The following is a 23,380-nucleotide window of genomic DNA, read 5'->3' on the forward strand; positions in this document are numbered from 1 at the left end:
GGCTATAATTTCTCTCCTGATTTCTCAGAAAGTCAGATCTTACAAGCAAACAACTTAGGTTTTGGTTTGGTGATGTGGAAGCCTAGTATGAGTGACTCCATTTTGGATCTGCTGTTTTTTCTTTAACAGTTCTAAAATTGATCATGGTTGAACAACTGTGAATATACTGAAAGCCACTGAATTGTACATTTTAAATGGGTGAATTGTATGATATGTGAATCATATCTCATTGAAGTTGTTTTACGGAAGCATGTGTAAAAAGTTAAGCTTTTAAGAAATTGAGCTGTCTGGTTAGTTCAGTTGGTTAGAGTGCAGCCTTATTACACCAAGGTCACAGGTTGGAATCTCCATACCAACCAGCCACTAAAAACAAAATAAATTAAGGAAAAAAAAATTAAAAATCAAATCATTTCAAGGACAGTTAGGGCAGCTTGCTATCTGTAGCCTGAAGGATCCCATTTCTTTAGTTTATCTAATTTGTATGTTGAGGTTTTTGTGTTTTGAGTTTTCTAAAAAAGAGGACTCCCAATAAACATGGACTGATGAGAGAAAAAGAATCAAGGATCCAGAAATAAGCAGAAGTACCTAAGGAGATTTTGTTTATGATAAAGGAGACTTTTAAAATGGTTATTCAAAAAGTGGTATGGAATATAGCTAACTGTTTTCCAAAATGCTAGGGTTGGCCAGTCAGCTCAGTTGGTTAGAGGTTGGTGTTATAACACCAAGGTCAAGGGTTCATATTCCTGTACTGGCCAGCTGCCAAAACAATTTTTTTAATAAAATAAATTTTTAAAATGCTGGATTACTACCACATTCCTTACCCCCAAATAAACTGCAATTTGATCAAATATATCCATGTAAAAAAGAAAGCCATAAAAGTACTAGAATATAGGTGAATGTTTTTATGATATTGGCAAAGAGGAAGACCTTCTTAAACTAAAGCCAGAAGCCATTAAAAAAAAAAAGACATAAATTTGACTATGATTTTAAAAATGCAAAAAACTTTAGTACAGCAAATACTACTATGACCAATGGACTCAAAGACAAAGGATAAACTGTAAAAAATATTTGCAATAAACAAAGGGTAATATCTCTAGCATTTGAAGAATGCTTATAGATTAAAGATTAATTATAAGATACAAATGTTTCAATAAAAATAGGCAATTAACAAAGATAGCAAATGAAAAGATACAAATATATTTGTGTGTATATGTGTGTGTATTAGATTAGCAAAGATTTTTTTTCATTTGGCAATACCAAATATTGGCAAGGGTTTGGGAAAGTGAGCACTTGTATTGCCCTATCGGTGGGAACTTGAATCAATACAATCTCTCTGGAGGGAATTTTAGCCATGTAGATAAAGAATCTAAAAAGGCTATCCCTGAGAAAGAGTAATTTCATGTTTCTTTAAAATGAACAAAAGATATTCATTTTAAGGAAATGATCAGAGACAGACAAAAATGTATATATAAGGATGTTTACCTCAGCTTTATTTATAATAAAAAATCAAAAAAAAATCCTAAGTATCCACCAATAAGGGATAAGTTATTGTACATTCACAAGCAGAATATTATATAAATATTTTAAATGTCATGCCAAAGTATATTTACTAATCACTGTAAAGGGCTTATAGTATATTGCAAGGAAGTGATAAAAATTAAGTTCCAATACAAATCAAAGCATGATCCTATTTTTAAACAAAAATTCTGTATATGCATAAAAAATGTCTGGAGGTAAAAAAAACCTTAAAAATATTAAAAGTGTTTATACACACACACACACACACACACATATGTTTCTTATGTGTGTGTGTGTGTGTGTGTGTGTGTGTGTGTATAGATTTTTTTTTTTTTGGCAGTTGGCCAGTAAGGGGACCAAACTCTTGACCTTGGTGATACAAGGCTGTGCTCTAACCAACTGAGCTAACTGGGGTAGCTGTTATATTTTAATAATGGAATTTCAGAACAATTTTATTGTCTTTTTCTTTATAATTAGCTGTTATTCTAATTTTTCTATAATAAATATTAATTACTTGTAGGACCACTGCTAGCTCATCTGGAGACTGTTTGCAGATTAGGAAAAGGCACCCTTTCTTCCAGGGGATGTAGCCCCACACCAGGGTGAAAGGTCTGGCTGCTGCTGTGCAAGCTTTAATGTATCTCCCTTTTGCCCCTTTAGGTGGGTACTTTTGCACATGAACAGTGTGAACAGCTGTTTATGATGGCCCTAAAACTCGTGTAATAAAAACTATTTAAAATAAAAGAGCAAAGTAATATGTCCTTTTAAAGCACCCTCTCTGGGTAGGCTACTCTCTTTCCCTAACTACTGACAGGTCATGGCAGGCTATTGAGCTCTCTCTTCTTCCCTCCTCTTCTCTATTTACCCACTACCCCCAAATGTGATTATATTAGTTAGGGTTCTCCAGAGAGACAGAACTAGTAGGAGATAGATAAAGATACAGATACAGATGAGAAGGGATTTATTAGGGGAATTGTCTCACACAATTATGGAGGCTGAGAAGTCCCACAACAGGCCGTCTGCAAGCTAGAAACCCTGGAATGCTGGTGGCATGGCTTAGTCTAACTCCAAAAGTCTCAGAACCCAGGAAGCTGATCATTTAATTCTCAGTCCAAGGCTAAGGGCCTGAGAACCTGGGGGCTGCTGGTATAAGTCCTGCAATTCCAAGACTGGAGCTCCTGAAGTTCTGATGTCCAAGGGCAGGTGGAGGAGAGTGTCCCAGCCCCAGGACACAGAGAGAGGAGGTCCTTTTCTCTCCTTCTGTTGTTCTATCTGAGCACCCAGCCAATCGGATGACATCCACCCACACTGAAGGTAGATCTTCCCCTCTCAGACCACTGACTCACACACCAATTTCCTCTGGAAACAACCTCACAGACACACCCAGAAGTAAAGCTTTACTAGTTTTCTAGGCATTCCCTAATCCACTCAAGTTGACACCAAAAATTAACTATCACAGTGATCAAGCCTTTGGGATCCAGGTAAAGTGGCCCTTCCCTCTGCCATCTTTCTGCCATCTTTCCAAGCCACTTCAGCACATATGGCCATTTCTTTCTTTCCTGAACTTCTGTTGAACTTGGTCAAAAATATGTGGATGGAAAGAGGAGGTGGCTGGGTTGGTTGTATTTTATCTGCCAACTCCAGACAACTGGCAGTGACTACTCAGAGACCTGTGTTGCGGAAGATCCCTAGCTGCATCTGACCTCAGTGGGAGTCTGTGATGAATTGCTGATACAAGCTGTGGGCATGAGAAGCGGGATAGGTAGCACAAAGCACATGCACTTTCCCTTCCTGGTTTTGGCATTAACATTTCATGTATTCACCCCACTTGAGTGTGTGATTATAAGCACCGAAAGCACAGACAGCACATCGTATGCTCCTTCCTCTTAACATGTGTTATGTTGTGATTGCTTTTATTTTCCCTCAGAATCTATCATGGATCTATGCACACAAGTTCCCAATAAATACTGTAATAATACAGTGGTGTTAAAAATGCTATAAAAATTAGTACTTTTCAGGAACACAGTGGTCCCCAGAAAATATCCCAAAAGTGACCTCTGGCTTATGGTTGGGGGCAAGGAGGGTAGCAGGGAGTGGATGCAATGGAAATAGACCATCTTAACTTTTCGTATTTAAACAAAACCTGTTTACCTTCAAACTCTATGTGGGCAGAAAATGGAGTTTTTTAAACAGAGAAAGCTGCCTATGGTTTAAGAATTAAATATCTATTTGTCAAAAGAATAAATATGTGATAAAATAAAAACTGAAAAAAAAAACTCTAACATGACAAGGTGTTACACTGAGCTCAAGCATCACATGGCCCTGGCAAGAAGCTAGCAGCAGTCTTGTATTAAGACCACCTCCAGGTCAACATAGCTGCAGAATCAATTGAGAGGTCCTCCCATGGCTGAATAAGACTGTTTCCTCATCTCCCCAATTCTGTCAGCTTGCTGGAAATTCAGTTTTAGCTGGCATGAGCCTAGCCTCAGGCCTTTCTGCAATGGTTCTCATCTCATCTCAGCACAAAGCAGTTACCCGCGGAAAGGCCAGGCCAAGAAAACTCCCCGGGGTTTCTGTGGCTGGAAAATCTGTGTCACCAGAAGTATCACTAGAGAAATTTCCCTTCCACTTGCTGCAATTTTGAAGATGTAGGGAATACATGCAGAGGCATGTGATAGTTCCTGGTATTAGCAGTTTACAAGGTACTTTGACATACATTGTCCCTTTTACTTGATCTTCAGGAGGTAAAAGACTAGACCCACACCCTTTTCCTTGAAGTCATTCTGTTTTAGAGAAAGAAATTTTTGCCAAAGTTCGTATGAGAAGTCTTTTCTGCCTGGCGTGAGACACTTTTCTCCCTTCCCCCCAAAACAAGTCTAGTCTCCAGGAGGGAAGAAGACATATTCCTAGGCAGCTGCTGGGTTGGGAAGGAAGGGCCACCTCCCAGGTGGTGAAGTCTGTGTTTTGGAAGGAAGAAGGGAATGAAATTTTTAGGTTACAAGACTCTTCTGGGAGAGCTGGGGACAGATGTATTTTTAGATGTGTTCTCTGACACCCACAAAGAACTCAAAAGGTAACAAAGCACCCGGCAGGTTTCCTGAAAGAAAAGTTGTTAAGCGCCAGAGAGCTGCTGCCTGTTCTGAGTCACAAAGTTTTGTAACAGGCTGAACAGAAGTGACTTCATTTTGTTAAACTTCTAAATTAAAAAGTTTTGTTTCTTACTCTTGTAACCCAAACCGCATACCTTGCAGCTGGACATTAGAATACAATGATTCTTGTACACATGATTGCTAGAACATAATAGTGGCTTTTGCTCACACTGTACACAGAATAATTATAGAAGAAATTATTAACCCAGGTGGATTCTTTACTAGCTTACTAACAAGATCTTTTTGAGGTTAACAGGAACTGAATCCATGAGTTGATTTCATGGAGGATGGTCGACCATGAATCAGCTCCCACCTGGGAAGTTCTTTGATGTTTATCTGCAATTTTATGATTATGCCTGCATGTCCCTATTTAGATCACCATGAATCAGCCTCCCCCACCACCTGTCCCTATAAAACCCTTTAGCAAGTCTGGGAAAAGTGGAAATGGTCTTCAAGACATGAGTCTACCATTTCCCCAGGCTGCTGGCTTCCTGATTAAAGGCTACCTTTTCCTTACACCAACACTTGTTTCTCAACTGATTATTGGCTATTGAGCAGCGAGCAAACGGACCTTTGGGGTTTTGGTAACAGTTTGACTTTATCGATTTGATACAGAGAGAGTGCAATGCCTTTTTAAAAAAATCATAGTCTGGTTGTACAATGATAACATACCTGGGTATAGTGCAAACCCTCAAATAATGAAAAGCTGGCCCACATATTTGCATTGAACAGGAGGCCGCAGTGATGCATATTAACCCAAAGCCACTTCCTGACTGTGTGATCATGGGCATGTAACATAACCTCTCTGAGCTCAGTTTCCTCATCCGTAAAATGAAGGCTCAAACCAAATGATTTCTAAAGGCCATTTAGCCCTAATCTTCTAAGACACACACACACACACACACACACACACACGCGCGCACACACACACACGCACACACACGCGCGCGCGCGCACACACACACGATGTAACCTCCATATGACCTGTTTCCTCATCTGTAGAACAGAGATAGAAATAGACTGTACTTCATGTGTTTATTTCAAGAGGTGAAAAAGATAATAAATGCAAACTGCTTGGCACAAAGTAAGTGCTCAAAACATGTATTATTAAAGCAGTGCTTTGGGGGCCAGTGACATCAGAGGCCCCTGTGTTAGGGTACGTGATGAAAAAAATGAGCCTTAAAACTTCTAATGGTGAAATACATCAGTGGGAATGTAAGTGTTGTTTTGGATGAGCTGTAAACTAGTATATTGACCATGTTTGCTTACTGATTTACCAGGTAAGGAAAGACAAGGCAAAAGGATGTCTGGTGTTTCAAGAGCCAAGGACACAGCATCCATTTGGCCACTAAGCGGATAGACTATTACGCATTTAAAACTGAAATCTGAGGTTTTCTGACCTGTTTTGTTGTAATCCACTCCAGAAAATCCTTGCTTCCAGGGTGCCATATCACCTTTTGCCACCACCCAATTATAAAACTGCTCACTCCAGGAGGAATTTGGCATAGAAGGGAGCTTTCCCCCTATCTATGAGCTTTAGTAACAAAAGATGTTGTGGGAAGAATGGTCCCAACTCATGGATAACGTTAGAGAGCAGTTCCTAAATAATTTAGTCAGGATTTCAATCCTACTTAAAAAACTAAGGTAGCATTGGGAAAACAGAATAATTTAATCAGGCTCCCCTCACCTCAGGGCCGGTTGGGGGTGGTTCAGTAAACAAACTGTATGTGTGTGTGGGTGGGGTTGGTGCACCTGCACTGTGCCACCACCTTGGCTGCCTACTGCCTCCCATGGCTGCCACACATGCAGTCATGCTTTTCCAACCTACAGCTTCCAAGGATCTGTTTGCCAGTTACCTAGCTCATAGACCTGCGTGTAAGGGGTCTGGTGACCCAGCCTGGTGTGCAAGGGGTCCGGTGACCCAGCCTGGCATGCGAGGGGTCCAGTGACCCTACCTGGCATGTGAAGGGTTTGTGACCCAGTCAGTGAACGGGCTTGAGGGGTCTGTGAGCTCCAGACCCAGCCCTAGCTCAACAATCGGCCCAGTTGGCAGGATCACTGGCAGGTAAAAGAGCCTGACAACTGGCGTAGTCATGTAGCTTTACAATTGGCATCACGAACAGGATTAAGAGTGTTACAATTGGCACTATGTCGACAGGATTCCGACAGGCCGAGCAGGAGCACCACCATTGGCTAAGTCGACAGGATTAAAAGAGCTCCACAATTGGTGACATCAGCAGGATTCTGACATTAGCTGTAGCTCTACAGGTAGTATCTCCTGGTCCCAGTGTAATTTTATTTAGAACTGGAGATTCTCTCTTATACTTTGCCCTAGTTCTTCTCTGAAAGAAAGTGAGCCAAAACACTGGGGACCGATCAAGCTTTATTAAAGGAAAAGAATCTGCCAGGCTGCACTCAAAATGGAGAGCAGCAACCAGTGTTGGGGTGGGAGAGCTTATATAGGTTGTAAGGGAGGCTGACGTAATCAGGGAGGGGGTTGGTGCTGGTGTGTCTATTTCTCAGAAACCACAAGATTTCTCCTAAGGGAAAGGCTGGTGGCCATTTTGTGCTCAGTGTGTGTAAAATGGCGCCAGTGACATCCAAGATCCACCATTCCTGCCTTTTAAGTATAGGGAGAAGGGAAAAGGGGCGAAGGTCTCAGTCTTCTGAAGCTACTTCCTGCTGGAGATGGGCAAAGATATGAAAAAATAAAACAATTAGGTGGTGGGGTATTGGTTTCGTGTGGGGAGGCTGTATTCTTCTGGGGAAGGGTCGACGGTTCTCCGGGGCTGATATCCTCCTCCCAGGAACAATTCAGTGACCTTTTGGTTTGTGAAAGCCTGCATATGTTCCTGTAAGAAATTAGAGAAACAGCAAAAGAGGCAGGGACCAAGAAGAAGGATAAGTCCCATCATGGTCAGGGGTCCTGCGTGTTTTGTCCTGAAGTCCTCCCCCAGCACTATAGCCTAGGCCAGTGGTTTGGGTGAAGCAGAAATGTTTTGTGGGGGGGCGGGGGGGGGCACTGGACTCCAGCAGCGTCCCCTTTGGAAAGAGCTATCCAGTAGTTTTTTGCCCCGTACGAACATGATGTAGCAGTCGTCTGGTCATAGCATGTTGTGGGAACGTATGTCAGGGATATGAATGTGTCCTGTAGGGTTCCCCTGAAGATTCTGGGTGGCAGACCCGGGAGGTTGGAAAGTGTCCTTCCACCCACCAAGACCTTGGTTATACGTTGTGAACAGGGTGTGGCATATGTCTCTGTTAGGAAAAGAAGCAAGAGGAAGAGAAAAGGCAAGTGTTCAGGGGCTGAGAGGTTGAGAGGGTGCAAAGTAGGAAAAAAGAGTAGAGTAACCTCACTGGGGTGTAATCGCAGAGGGCGCCCTGCCCGGCTCATTCAGGTACCCACTCAAGGATGTCTTCAACACTGGAGGTGGCGGGTTGGGACCAGTCTTGGAGCAGCTCCTGTGTGAAGGACATGAAGATACATCACTCTCCAAGTCACCTGGGCAGAGTTGTCCTGAGACCTGTGGGAACCGGCCTGCATGCCTACAAGCTGTGGCTGAGTTTCAGCCAACAACAGCTTCTTCCAGTGACGGCCCCTGCGGGTCCCTTCTCCTGTATGTCATAATTAGCACATATTGCTTCTCCCCTGACACACCACAAGTAGTGCAGAGCTCCTGGCTTTATCATTTCCTTTGTGTAATCCTATTTGTTATGATACTCCCTAAACAGTGAGGAAAGTGTCATCCTGGGAAATGTGAGAAACCTGTGATTTACCTTAGAAATCAACTTGGAGGCTTGGAGGAGTTAAGCACCTTCCTTAGTCACCTCTTTTTCAAGGTACTTAGTTAATGTGACTGATTGGAACGTTGTGTTGAAAATGAGAATCAGAGACTTGATTTCCTTGCAGATGGATACTTGGCTGCACCTCATTTCTCAGCCACCCACAAGACCTGGTAGGGGAAGAAAAAATCATTTTTCCTCCACCCTTTTAAGTTCTCAGCTGGGGCTCTGCAACGAAAGACTGATTAACAAGAGAAAAACAAAAAGAAGTTTACATCTCATATATACAAGGGAGATGCTCAGGGAAGTGATTACCTCCCAAAGAGGTGGCTTAGAATTCAGACTTAAATAGTTTTCAGCTAAATCAAAGAAAGAAAGGTATGGGAAGGTGACCAGGAAAAATACAGCAAACAAAGGTAAGGTTTGTTACGCAGGTTTAAGTTGGTGCCTTCTCCATTGATAAATCTCTTGTGATTTAGAACAGAGAGGAAGACACCCTTACAAATGGAAATTTCCTTTGTAAATGTGAATTTTGCTTACAAAAGGGTAACTTCTACTCTGTTTTTAGAGCATCTCCTGTGTCTGCTAACTCTTAAAATAATCAGCTTAAAATAATCTTTATGCCAAACAGGCATATTTTGGGGTGGCATATTCTGGTGTCCTACAACCCCTAAATATAGAATGAACAGTAAGCCATTTGTTAGAAGAGAGATTACCCAAAGATTTTATGAGGTCACCTCCTGTGGCTACACAGGTATATATTGCCCAAATGCAGAGAGGGGGTTGTCTTTTGCATAGACTACAGTGTGATGGCTAACGCTGAAGTTGGGCAGTGTACAATTTGCACAGTCAAATGTGGTAGTCCACATCAATCAACTGTAGCATCACTCCTGGGAGGAGGGAATCGTGAATCTTAAGGCATATATTATATTTAGAATAGAGGGGTCAGTTTTAGCATATTTATAATTAAATGTTAGTGATGACCCTCGAAAGAAATTGCTCTCTTGATCTTGGTATCATCTCTTGTTTTATTTAGCTCAGGGTCACTATCAATTGCATAACCAATCAGGTGTCCACTTTATTTGGATACCAAATTTATGGTGCACTTGTAACCAGTATAACTTCATTTTTGTGTTAACCATATTCCTGGTGTTATTTCAATTCTATGAGGGTCTACTATATAACAGGCTCTATTCACATGGCAACAACAGTGAATAAGATGACAAAGTCTATTTCATGTTGCTACTATTTAACTTTTACTTTCTCTTCTACTTCTTTATTTATTTATTTATTTATTATTATTATTTTTTTTAAATTTTATTTTGTCGATATACATTGTGGCTGATTATTGTTGCCCATCACCAAAACCTCGCTCCCTCCTCCCTCCCCCCTCTCCCCACCGATGTCCCCTCTGTTTGCTTGTCGTGTCAACTTCAAGTAATTGTGGTTGTTATATCTTCTTCCCCCCCCGCCCAGTTTTTTTTTTTTTTTTGTGTGTGTGTGTGTGTGAATTTATATATTAATTTTTAGCTCCCACCAATAAGTGAGAACATGTGGTATTTCTCTTTCTGTGCCTGACTTGTTTCACTTAATATAATTCTCTCAAGGTCCATCCATGTTGTTGCAAATGGCAGTGTTTCATTCGTTTTTATAGCTGAGTAGTATTCCATTGTGTAGATGTATCCACATTTTCCGTATCCACTCATCTGATGATGGACATTTGGGCTGGTTCCAACTCTTGGCTATTGTAAAGAGTGCTGCGATGAACATTGGGGAACAGGTATACTTTCGACTTGATGATTTCCATTCCTCTGGGTATATTCCCAACAGTGGGATAGCTGGGTCATATGGTAGATCTATCTGCAATTGTTTGAGGAACCTCCATACCATTTTCCATAGAGGCTGCACCATTTTGCAGTCCCACCAACAATGTATGAGAGTTCCTTTTTCTCCGCAACCTCGCCAGCATTTATCGTTCAGAGTCTTTTGGATTTTAGCCATCCTAACTGGGGTTAGATGGTATCTCAGTGTGGTTTTGATTTGCATTTCCCGAATGCTGAGTGATGATGAGCATTTTTTCATATGTCTGTTGGCCATTTGTATATCTTCCTTAGAGAAATGCCTACTTAGCTCTTTTGCCCATTTTTTAATTGGGTTGCTTGTTTTTTTCTTGTAAAGTTGTTTGAGTTCCTTATATATTCTGGATATTAATCCTTTGTCAGATGTATATTTTGCAAATATTTTCTCCCACTCTGTTGGTTGTCTTTTAACTCTGTTAATTGTTTCTTTTGCTGTGCAGAAGCTTTTTAGTTAGATATAATCCCATTTGTTTATTTTTCCTTTGGTTGCCCGTGCTTTTGGGGTCATATTCATGAAGTCTGTGTCCAGTCCTATTTCCTGAAGTGTTTCTCCTATGTTTTCTTTAAGAAGTTTTATTGTCTCAGGGTGTATATTTAAATCCTTAATCCATTTTGAGTTGATTTTAGTATATGGTGAGAGGTATGAATCTAGTTTCATTCTCCTTCATATGGATATCCAGTTATCCCAGCACCATTTGCTGAAGAGGCAGTTCCTTCCCCAGTGAATAGGCTTGGTGCCTTTGTCAAAGATCAGATGGCAGTAAGTGTGTGGGTTGATTTCTGGATTTTCTATTCTGTTCCATTGATCAGTGTGTCTGTTTTTATGCCAGTACCATACTGTTTTGGTTATTATAGCTTCGTAATATAGCTTAAAGTCAGGTAGTGTTATGCCTCCAGCTTTATTTTTTTTGCTCAGCATTGCTTTGGCTATGCGTGGTCTTTTATTATTCCATATAAATGTCTGGATAGTTTTTTCCATTTCTGAGAAAAATGTCTTTGGAATTTTGATGGGGATTGCATTGAATTTGTATATCACTTTGGGTAGTATGGACATTTTCACTATGTTGATTCTTCCAATCCAAGAGCATGGGATATCTTTCCATCTTCTTGTATCCTCTCTAATTTCTCTCAGCAGTGGTTTGTAGTTCTCATTATAGAGATTTTTCACCTCCTTGGTTAACTCAATTCCTAAGTATTTTATTTTTTTGGTGGCTATTGTAAATGGGCAGGCTTTCTTGGTTTCCCTTTCTGCATGTTCACTATTGGAGAAAAGAAATGCTACTGATTTTTGTGTGTTGATTTTGTATCCTGCTACTGTGCTGAAATCATTTATCAATTCCAAGAGTTTTTTTGTAGAGGTTTTAGGCTGTTCGTATATAGGATCATGTCATCTGCAAACAGGGACAGTTTGACTTCATCTTTTCCTATCTGGATGCCCTTTATTTCCTTCTCTTCTCTGATTGCTCTAGCTAGTACTTCCAACACTATGTTGAATAGGAGTGGTGAGAGTGGGCACCCTTGTCTAGTTCCTGTTCTTAAAGGAAAAGCTTTCAGCTTTTCCCCATTCAGGATGATATTGGCAGTGGGTTTGGCATATATGGCTTTAATTATGTTGAGATACTTTCCCTCTATACCTAACTTATAGAGGGTCTTTGTCATGAATGAGTGCTGAACTTTATCAAATGCTTTTTCAGCATCTATAGAGATGATCATATGGTCCTTGTGTTTGATTTTATTAATATGGTGTATCACATTCATTGATTTGCGTATGTTGAACCAACCTTGCATCCCTGGGATGAATCGCACTTGATCATGCTGAATAATTTTACATATGTTCTGCTGTATTCTGTTTGCTAGTATTTTAGTGAGGATTTTTGCATCTATATTCATCAAGGATATCAGCCTGTAGTTTTCTTTTTTGGTTATATCTTTACCTGTTTTTGGTATCAGGATGATGTTTGCTTCATAGAATGAGTTTGGGAGATTTGCGTCTGTTTCAATCTTTTGGAATACTTTGTAAAGAATCGGTGTCAATTCCTGTTTGAATGTTTGGTAAAATTCTGCTGTGAATCCATCTGGTCCTGGGCTTTTCTTTGTTGGGAGCCTTCTGATAACAGCTTCAATCTCCTTTATTGTTATTGGTCTGTTCAAGTTTTCTACGTCTTCATGGTTCAGTTTTGGGAGCTTGTGTGTGTCCAGAAATTTATCCATTTCCTCCAGATTTTCAAATTTGTTGGCGTATAGTTGTTTATAGTAGTCTCGAATGATTCCTTGTATTTCAGATGAATCAGTTGTAATATCGCCTTTTTCATTTCTAATTTTTGTTATTTGAGTCTTCTCTCTTCTTTTTTTTGTTAGCCATGCTAATGGTTTGTCAATTTTATTTATCTTTTCAAAAAACCAACTTTTTGATTCATTGATCTTTTGAATTGTTTTTTTGGGTTTCAATTTCATTCAGTTCTGCTCTGATCTTACTGATTTCTTTCCGTCTGCTAACTTTAGGTTTGGATTGTTCTTGTTTTTCTAGTTCTTTAAGGTGAAGTGTTAGGTTGTTCACTTGCCATCTTTCCATTCTTCTGAGGTAAGCATCTAGTGCAATAAATTTCCCCCTTAATACTGCTTTTGCAGTATCCCACAGGTTTTGGCATGATGTATCATTATTTTCATTAGTTTCAATAAATTTTTTGATTTCCTGCTTGATTTCTTCTTGGACCCATATGTCATTAAGTAGAATGCTGTTTAATTTCCATGTGTTTGTATAGTTTCCAGAGTTTCGTTTGTTATTCTAGTTTTAATCCATTGTGGTCTGAGAATATATATGGGACAATTCCAATTTTTTTGAATTTATTGAAACTTGATTTGTGACCTAATATGTGATCTATCCTGGAGAATGAATATTCTGAGGTTGTTGGGTGGAATGTTCTGTAGATATCTGCCAATTCCAATTGGTCTAGAGTATTGTTTAGATCTTGTGTTTCTCTACTGATTCTTTGCCTAGATGATGTGTCTAATATTGACAGTGGGGTGTTCAGGCCCCCAGCGATTATGGTATTAGTGTCTATTTCCTTCTTTAGGTCTAATAGAGTTTGTTTTATAAATCTGGCTGCTCCAACATTGGGTGCGTACATATTTATGATTGTTATGTCTTCTTGATGGATCAGTACTTTCATCATTAAGTAGTATCCCTCATTGACTCCTTTTATGGTTTTTAGTTTAAAGTCTATTTTGTCAGATATAAGAATAGCTACTCCAGCTCGTTTTTCTTTTCTGTTTGCATGGTAAATCTTTTTCCATCCTTTCACTCTTAGTCTATGTGAATCTTTACAGGTGAGGTGGGTCTCTTATAGGCAGCATATAGTTGGGTCCTCCTTTTTGATCCAGTCAGCCAGTCTGTGTCTTTTGATTGGAGAATTTAAGCCTTTTACATTAAGAGTTGTTATTGAAAGGTGTTGATTTATTCCTAGCATTTTATTGGTTGTTTGGTTGTCTAGGTGTCTTTTGTTCTTTGCTTTCTGATTTACTGTTTGGTTTCTGTGTTGTTGGTTCCTTAGGTTGTAGATAGCGTTTTTGATTGTTTGTTTTCTCTTCATGAATGCCATTTTTATTACAATAGTGGGTTTTTATTTTTCTTGGGTTTTTATGGCAGTGGTAGTTATTTTTCAGGAACCAAACCCAGTACTCCCTTGAGGATTTCTTGTAAGGGTGGTCATCTGGTAGTGAACTCCCGCAGTTTTTGTTTGTCTGAGAAATATACTATTTGCCCTTCATTTCGGAAGGATAGCCTTGCAGGGTAGAGTATTCTTGGCTGACAATCTCTGTCTTTTAATATTTTGAATATATCATCCCATTCCTTTCTAGCTTTTAGAGTTTGTGATGAAAAGTCTGATGTTAGCCTGATTGGGGCTCCCTTATAGATGATTTGACGCTTCTCTCTTGCAGCTTTTAAGATTCTCTCTTTGTCTCTGAGTTTTGCCAATTTGACTATAACATGTCTTGGAGAAGGCCTTTTTGGGTTGAATACGTTTGGAGATCATTGAGCTTCCTGGATCTGAAGATCTGTGATTTTTCCTATACCTGGGAAGTTTTCTGCCACTATTTTGTTGAATATGTTTTCAATTTAATCTCCTCTTTCCTCCCCTTCTGGAATACCCATGACTCGTATATTTGAGCGCTTAAGGTTGTCTGATATCTCTCTCAGATTTTCTTCCATATCTTTGATTCTTTTTTCTTTCTTTTTGTCTGCTTGTGTTATTTCAAACAGCCCATCTTCAAGTTCTGAGGTTCTCTCTTCAACTTCGACAAGCCTGCTGGTTAAACTCTCCGTTGTGTTTTTTATTTCGCTGAATAACTTCTTCAGTTCAGCAAGTTCTGCTACATTTTTTTTCAGGACATTGATTTCCTTGTACATTTCCTCTTTCAGATCCTGTATACTTTTCCTCATTTCATCATGATGTCTAGCTGAGTTTTCTTGTATCTTATTCAGTTTCCTTAGAATTATCACTTGAAATTCCTTGTCAGTCATTTCAAGGGCTTCTTGTTCTATAGGATCTAGAGTTTGAGATTTATTAACTTTTGGTGGTGTACTTTCTTGATTTTTTGTATTTCTGGTATCTTTTTTTTGATGTTTATTCATTGTGGCAGGGGGTTTCACAGTCCACTGGTTTGAGACTAATGACTAACTAAGATGTTGCTGTGGTTGCCAATTTCGTATGGCTACCTCCGTGACTGCTCAGTTGGCCTCTAGTGCCTTGTGTGTATGGTTGCCTCGGGTCTTGGGCCTCTCCGGGGAGCCACCTTTCTGGTCAGCTTGGACTCTGCTGGGCTGGTGGATCACGTACCACAGGGTGTGTGATCTCTGTTGAGCTTTCACTTCCCATGCAGGACTTCTCCCTGTTCCGTGTGCTCTGGCCCCGGCTGTTGGATCGTGCAGTGGCGACCCCACAGGGTGTGTGGTTTCTGTCGAGTCTCTGCCTCCCTGGCCGCACGTCTCCCCACTCTGTGTGCACTGTGCTGGGCTGGGATGTGTCTTCTGCAACCCTCGTCTATCAGCTGGGCCTTCAAGACCCTGCTTGGCACCGCCTTGCCCAGGAAGTCTACCAGGTTTCTGCTAGGCACATACGACCGGTCACTCTGGGTGCCTTTGTAGCACTGTGTAGATAGATCTTTCTCGGGACTTATCACCTTCCTCCTGGTATCACGGTTATTTGTGTACTTGTCTTATCTCCCACACCAGAGCGTGAGCTCCTCGGGGGAGGAGCCCGCAGCACACGGTTCACCTTTGTATCCCCCCTGCGCGTACTGAGTCCGGTGCCTGCCTGCAGTCAGCTCTCCGGCAGGTTCGAGTGGACTTGGGAACTCTCCAACCACACTATTCCTAACTAGAAATTGGTTAGGCGTTTTTCCGAACTGGTGGCCGCATAGATGGTATCTGCCTCCCAGTAACAGGAAGTTTACCAGGGGCTGGAGCCCAGTGTGCGGTGGAGTGACAGCCGGCCCCGCCTGTACTTCCTTGCCCTCCTGACGCTGGCCCGGCACGCCCCACACCACCAGCCCCACCAGAGAACCACAGAGGGAGTGGGAGGGGAGGTTGGCCCGCAGGCCCCGCGAAGCCCCGTGCCGGGGCAAGCAAGTGGGAAGGCTCAGTGAGGAGCCGAGCCAGGCGAGGAGGACAGGCTTCCTGAGCCGGGCCAGAGCTGCCACCACCTGAGAAAATGGAGGCAGCCCCGGGGGCGGTGAGTAGCCGGGTGATGCAGGTGGAAGCCGGGCGGGCATCAGCCCCCCGAGCAGGGCCGGGTCGGGGGTCACTCACAGGGCTGTGCCAGGTCGGGCACTCACTCTGTGCCTCTGGTTTGTCGCCTTCCCCATTCTCGGCCATCGCCACCTCGGGCTGCTCGCTCAGTCCCGCGGCGCGGCTCGGGTGCTCCCAGGAATCTTCTTTTATGCCGGCCTGAAACCGCGAATCATGAATAGGGCAGCTGGCCGGCTTCAGTGTGGCCCTGGCCTTCGGGATCCTGGCTGCATCAACCGCAGCCCTGGCGCCGTGTTCCCTGTTTAGAGACTCGCTTTTGCAGCTAAGAAACAGTTCTTTTCCTGCTCCACACTTCAAAGCTGTTGCCTGTAAATGAGGCAGCCTCTCCTGCCAAGGGCAAAGTGGCAGTCAGCCCCCACGTCCGGCCACCAGCAGCAGTCCTCCCTTAAGAGATGGCAAGAGGAAGGTCCACAAGTTTCCCGGCCGCCTAAGGCCCAGTGGCCACCTTTTCCACCTCAGCTACTCGGCGCCAGCCGCCGCAGCCACCACCATCTTGAAACCTGTTCTCTTCTACTTCTAATCTATGATTTCTTGTTATACTTGAGCCATTTAAATCTTTTCTGGATCAAGACAGTGTATAAAATAAGTAAATCTTATAAACACATATGTACCTAACAGTAAAGCACCAAAATGCATACGTGAAGCAAAACTGACACAATTGAAAGGACAAATAGATGATTCATGAATAATAGCTGAAGACTTCAACAGCCCACTTTCAATAACATCTAGAACAACTAAGCAGATCAACATGGAAATAGAAGACTTGAATTACCCTATAAAATGACTAGATCAAATAGAGACACCTGTGAAAGTTGCCAGTACCAAAATGTCAAATCCTAACAAAATGGAGTCAGGAGGCCACAATATCCCTAACACACGTGTGCCTATGAGAAAAACTATCCTAGGAACTCCTCAAAACTGCATTATTCCAGATAAGCTGCTTGTACAAGGACATTTGCTTAACAACAGCTATCTCCACCAATAAGCTAATGTCAACTCCTGCAACAAGTCCCTGTAACCAGTGTTTTTTTTTTTTTTTCAAAGCAACTTATATGGATTTCTCCTTTTTTCTTTTAAAAGCTTCCCCTTACCCAACTTCTTTGGTTGTACTTATGGTCTGCCATAGTATATATAGCCTGAATTGCAATTTCTTACTATTCCTGAGTAAACTCTGTTTTGGAGAGTTGGTCTTTCTGTTGTTTATTTTAGGTTGATAAACCTATAGAACCCTCCACTCAACAGCAGCAAAATACATATTCTTTTTTAGTACACATGGAACATTCTCCAGGATAGACCACATGCTAGGCCGTAAAGCAAACCTCAATAAATTTAAAAGGACTGAAATAATTCAAAGTACGTTTTTCAAACATAATAGATTGAAATTAGAAATCACTAACAAAGAAATTTGAGAAATTCAAAGATATGTGGAAATTAAACTACACAGACCTAAATAAACAATGGATCAAAGAAAAAAATCACAAGGGAAATTGGAAGGTACTTTGAGATGAATAAAAAATAAAGACACGGGCGGCCCATGGCTCACTTGGGAGAGTGTAGTGCTGATAACATCAAGGCCGAGGGTTCAGATCCCTATATAGGGATGGCCAGTTAGCTCACTTGGGAGAGCGTGGTGCGGACAGCACCAAGTCAAGGGTTAAGATCCCCTTACTGGTCATCTTTAAAAAAAATTTTTTTTAAAGTAAATAAAGAAATACACAATATACCAAACGTTATGTACATGTAGCTAAAATAAGTCAATAACCACCTTTAGCATTTCTTCATTTCACTTCAGAAAATAAATGATAGACCATTCTTTTATAGTTTCAGGTTCTAGGCAGAAAGCCACAGTGCTTACTCATAGTGGTACTAAATTAATATTTGTTGAATGAATGAATCAGTTGCATGCCAGTAGCAAGAAAGTAAACCAAAGCATCAGGAGTCCCATGTTGGACTCCTATTTGACTAAATCTTTTACTCTTACTCACTTTTGTAAAAGTCATTTATCTGCCCGTGTTTTAGGATCCTTTATAAATTCTTATCCCCTTCTCTCTTTCCCTTCCCTTTCCAGTAGGTCTTCTGCATTATTTTCTGGTTTAAATTTGCTGTTCAAGCTCTTAGCAAATTACTTCTTTTCTTTTTCTTGCTACTAAACTAGGGGTTGGCAAACTACCGCCTGGGAGCCAAATCCAGCCTACTGTCTGTTTTTGTGTGACCTGAGAGTTAAGAACAGTTTTTCTATTATTAAATAGTTGGAAAAAGAATCCAAAAAAGAATATTTTGTGACATGTGAAAATCTTTTAAAATTCACATTTCAATGTCCATAAATAAAATATTATTGTAACACAGCCATCCCAATTTGTTTGGTTTTGTTTATGGCTGTGTTCATGATACAAGGGCAAAATGAAGTAGTTACAACAGAGAGGTTGTTGTCCACAAGCCTAAAATAATTCCTCTCTATCCCTTTACATAAAAGTTTGCTAAGCCCTGGTCTAAACTTTTTTACATGCATACTCAGGACATGTTATGCCTTCTCCTTTTCCCATCACAATAAAGCCTTTTTCTCATTCAAAACCCTTTCTCCCGAATCCTTACCTGATTGTCCCACCTGGCCACATAATTCTCCCCACTGTCTCTCAGTAGTAGTTAATATAGCTCAACACAATTAACTTGCAGTTTTTATATTTTAAAAATGTCTTGAGTATGTATTTACCATCTTCTCTATTCAATCGTGACGAGCCCAAAGGTTGAGACTGGTCCTTCTATAGCCTGTATTTCCCTCCATGCACAGAGCACTGCTCATGTTTTGAAGTCAGATAGATGAGTTTGCGTTTTGGCTCCACCACTCAGTAGATGAGCAAATGATGTAAATTCCCTGAATCTCTTCATCTGCAAAATAGGTTTGTTATGAGGATTAAAGAGATGATGTGTGATAGGGTCCAAGACCAGGAAGTGTTCCACAGCAGCAGTAGTTATCAGTGGATAATTTCTTTATTTTTAATATGAAGATATTACCATTTGCATTTAATGAAACTCATGATAGTATAGTGAAAATTTTAAAAAGTATCAAGTCAGTAGAAATGAAACTGCATGCTTCAGTCAGAGCCTTGTAAAGGTTAGCTGGAGAAGTTGAAGGCCTCAAATGAGATAGTAAACTAATGAGGCTTTAAATAAATTTAACAAACATTTCTTGGTTACTTACTGAGCTTAGCACTGCCTAGCTAAAGCCTTGTGTGGATGTAAAAGACAGAAGATCTCATCTATCCTGAAGGAGATTTTTATCTAAATGGCAGAATGGAGGATACAGACATAAGCCACGTTCCTACTTGTCCATGTTTCTCTTCTCTCTCAGGATGAATGATTCAGAGTCAGCAATTCACATAAAAAGTATTGCACATGGAAAGTATTACTGTTATTCTGTGGGGAAATAAGTTTCTAAGTTCAGCAATCTGAAATTAATAACTTTCTCTTTGGAAACTCTCTTGACAACATCTCAAGATGAAGCCAAAGAGTGCAGTTTTTACAGCTTTGGATTATCTTCTCTGTCTGCTTGGCTTGTGCCAGGCATGAATCTGTGAGTCAGAAATTCAGTTTTTCCCTTCGTGGTACAATTTGCTTGCCAACTGGAGGCCTTATATAGTGCGGACTCAATTTCTCAATTCTCCAATTTATCCACCCATTGAATCAAGGCAAATAATCTCAATTTACTCATTAAAGGCTTTGGGGAACTCAGGAAAAAAAGACCAAAGTCTCTACTCTTCCTGCAAAACATTTTGGTTGAGAACATCAGAAAAGGAGTAGGAAAGGGAGATTGGAAGTTGGAGATCTACTTTCTTTTTCTTTTCAGAGAAAATATTCCTGGGGGAAAGCTCACTATTTAAATTATAATAAACATTTGTGTCCACATGCAGTGAGTATATAGATATTAAGGGAGAAAGTAATTTATGGAAGAAATACCACAGGAAGGGTAGCAACTTTTCCACAAAAAGCAACAGGGCTACAGACATGCATAAAGATGGCAGCCGTTGCTCCAATAGCCATATGTGTGGCAGGATGACATATTCTTCTTTATTCCTTTTTACCCGTAAATTTAGACAATCTGGACAAAGAAGTCTGGATTTCTACTTTCCAGTGAAGAGATTCTTTAAAATTTCAAATTAGACTCTTCCCCCTTATGTAAGACCACATGGCAGGACATGATGTGTGATTCACTGCACCTTATTGCATTTTTGTTATTGTTGTTCCTAATCCCCACACCTGTGAACCTTACTGCATTTTAAAGGTTGTTTTTCTGGATTAAAACCAACTAAGGGACAAGGATAAGGAGCCTCTTAGAGGAGACCTCACAGGAGGCATGTTGCTGGATTTGTTCACTCTCACAGCGTGTGAGTATGTGAGGCTAACACTTGGAAATTGGGACAGATATGTAGGAGTTTGGATACTGATAGAGAACTCAAAGTGAGGAAGATAAATATTTAGAATTTTTACTGATTACAATTTGCTCCTATAACAGGAACCTCTGGGTGGGTTCTAAACACAGCTATGTTTAAAAATATATAGTTAACTAAACTTAAAAATTAGAAACGAAGACAACAATCATATTAATACCAACTTCAGACTACCAACTTGGAAAGGCAATTGAGAAGAAATGAGAATTGCAACAAGTTTCAAAGTCGAAGTTTTTTGTTTGTTTATTTGGCAGCTAGCCAGTACTGGGATCCCAGCCTTTGACCTTGGAGAAGTTTTTTTTCCCCCCTCCCCTCCGTTGGACATGTGGTTAGAAGCAATTCCAGATGGCTGGGTGTTATAGAAAGAAACAGACTTTGAATGCCTGTTGTGTAGTTACAGTGTTCTAGAAGCTATGGGAGATAATCAAAATTCTTAAAAGACAAATATTCTTGTTTTCACAAAGCTTATAATTTAAATTTAGCTGGGTGATAATGATTAAGAAAGCTGGCTTTCCAGCTATACCCCTTCCTTGCTCTGTCATTGGGTAAGATATTTAATTTCTTCAGGCATAATTTCCTCATCTGTGAAACACTGATAACTGTATCTCCTATATGGCAGCTATGCCAGCCTCCTTTCTGTTCTTCCAGAGGACAAGCTCTCTCTTGTGACCGTCTTTGCACATGTGCCTGCTGACTGGAAAGCTCTTAGCCTGGCTAAATCCCTCAAGCTTTGACTTCTGTGTCATCTCCTTAGAGAGCTTTGTTTCAGAAAACATGGTGTCTGCATCCACGGATGAGGCTGTTAAAATGCTGAAGGACTGCATAAACATGAGAATGCTATTGTAACCATCTACCCTAAGTAGGATTTCAGTTCGAAAGAGTTTTTGAGGATTTAGAGGCAGCAGACCTTTTCTGTACAGGGTCATGTAGCAAGTATTTCAGGTTTGCAGACCGTACTAAACAAATGGGGGCATCTGCGTTCCAATATTCCAATAAAGCTTTTTTTATGGACACTGATATTTGAATTTCATATACTTTTCACAGTCTCAACGACAGACTGGATTTGGTCCCTGCCCTGTCGTTGGCTGACCCCTGATCTGAGAATGGCAGATAAAAAGGGAGTAGGTAAGAACCGAGATTCTGCTGCCAGATACCAGGGAGCAGGATAGCTGCTGTGTGAGACTGCCGACCTCCCTGGGTGCCAACGACCTCCAGAAAGAGGCTGTGGCCCCCATGTCACGGGGCTGTGAAGAGGGTTGGATGAGAGCGCACAGGTGAAGCTCAGTGCTTGGCACGAGGTGCTCATCACCAGCGTTGCCCTGTCTGTGGGGTGACCTGTTAAGCAATTCGTTTTTAGTGGGACCGAGGCGCAGGTCGGAGGGGCGGACTGCCCCCAGGAGGGGCACGGCGTGGCGGCGGGGCAGGGCGAGGCCCGGCCGGGCGAGGCGGCGCGAGTCGGGGGCGGGGCGGCTGCGCAGCGCCGTCGTCGTCGTCGTCGTCCCCGCCTCCTCCCCAGGGGCCGCGTCGGAGCCTCGGCGGCTGCGGCGGCGGAACTCTCAGCCCGAGGAGAGCGTCTCGCTCGAGAGCGGCGGCGGCCATCAAGACCCACCCGTGGCTCGTCTCCCTCGGCCTCCTCCCAGTGCTCCCAGGCCGCGGCGTCCGCGCCCCTTCAGCCCGTTCGCTCGCTCGCTCTCCCTTCCTGCGGCCGGCTGCGCCATGGCGTTGGCGTTGGCGGCGCTGGCGGCGGTCGAACCGACCTGCGGCAGCCGGTACCAGCAGGTAAGCAGCGCCGGAGTCCCGTCCCGGACCTCGGACCCCGGCCCTGCTTCCCCCGCCAGCCGCGTCAGGCCTCTCCGGGCCGGCCCGTGCCCAACTCGACGCCGGGGCTTGGCAGGCCGCGCTGGGCCTAGGCGGGCCGGTCGGGCTCCGGGCTCGGATTCGCAGCCACCACGGGCCCGGTCCGTCCCTCACGACCGCGGGCGGTGGAAACACCTCCTCCGGGCCTCGTTTTTCCGCATTTCCCAGGGCGGTCGGCTGGGTCTCCGAGTCAGAACCCGTGATTCTCAGGAGGCATCGACCTGGGGGCATTCATTTTTCCTTTTTCCACTCTTGGTTTGATGTCATTGGAAAAAAAGAAAGAAAAAAAGCGTGAAATGGAAAGGGAAACTGGGCGGAGAGGAAAGATTAAGATCGCTGCTACTGCCGCCGACAGCTCCCTGCAGTGAGATGCGATTACTCAGGGTTTCAGAGCCTACTCTGTTTGTCCAAACCCATCCCCCTCATCTCCGTTTTAAGACAAAAGTCAAAAATGAAACGAGAGAGAAGCCTGCAGTATGCGGTGGATTTGGAAAAGGCAATGTTTAGCTGCCCCAAAATGTAGAGCTATGGCGAGGGCTGCAGGGCGTGTGCCTGGGTGTATTTTAAACGCTTGGAAGTGACGTTTGAAGAGATTTAACAGCACAGCTGAGGAGAAGATGTATGGGGGATGACTGCATTATCATCTTGGGTATGGTTTATCAATTGAGGTCCCAGGGAAAAGAGCTTTTTGGTTTACTCCCTGTCTGTAGTTGGGTTTCCCCTGGAAATTTAGAGAGATCTTCAGCAGGGTTTTTGGAGGTATTAATCGAACACATCGTAATTTGTGGGAATTGAGCCAGGTAGTAACTGATATTGGTTGGAACCGCAAATAACTGCTTGTGTTTTGTCATATTTCAATTGCTTTCGGTATCATTTGCATGCAAATGTTAATTCTGCATTTATGAAATGAAATGTCCTATCTTAGATGGTCTACTAGAACTAAGAAAAACCGATACGACT

General features: G+C 42.1%; 1 protein-coding gene across 1 annotated transcript in view; it reads left to right on the forward strand.

Moving 5' to 3' along the window:
* The window catches only part of NDFIP1 (Nedd4 family interacting protein 1), a 79,669-nt gene that overhangs the window by 14,330 nt on the left and 41,959 nt on the right, over positions 1-23,380 (forward strand). The window contains exon 2 of the mRNA XM_063087662.1: positions 21,921-22,342. Coding sequence (XP_062943732.1) covers positions 21,921-22,342 — 422 coding nt within the window. The remainder of the gene's footprint in view (positions 1-21,920; positions 22,343-23,380) is intronic.

Source organism: Cynocephalus volans, chromosome 2, assembly GCF_027409185.1.
Source record: "Cynocephalus volans isolate mCynVol1 chromosome 2, mCynVol1.pri, whole genome shotgun sequence".
NCBI classification, from domain to species: Eukaryota; Metazoa; Chordata; class Mammalia; order Dermoptera; family Cynocephalidae; genus Cynocephalus; species Cynocephalus volans.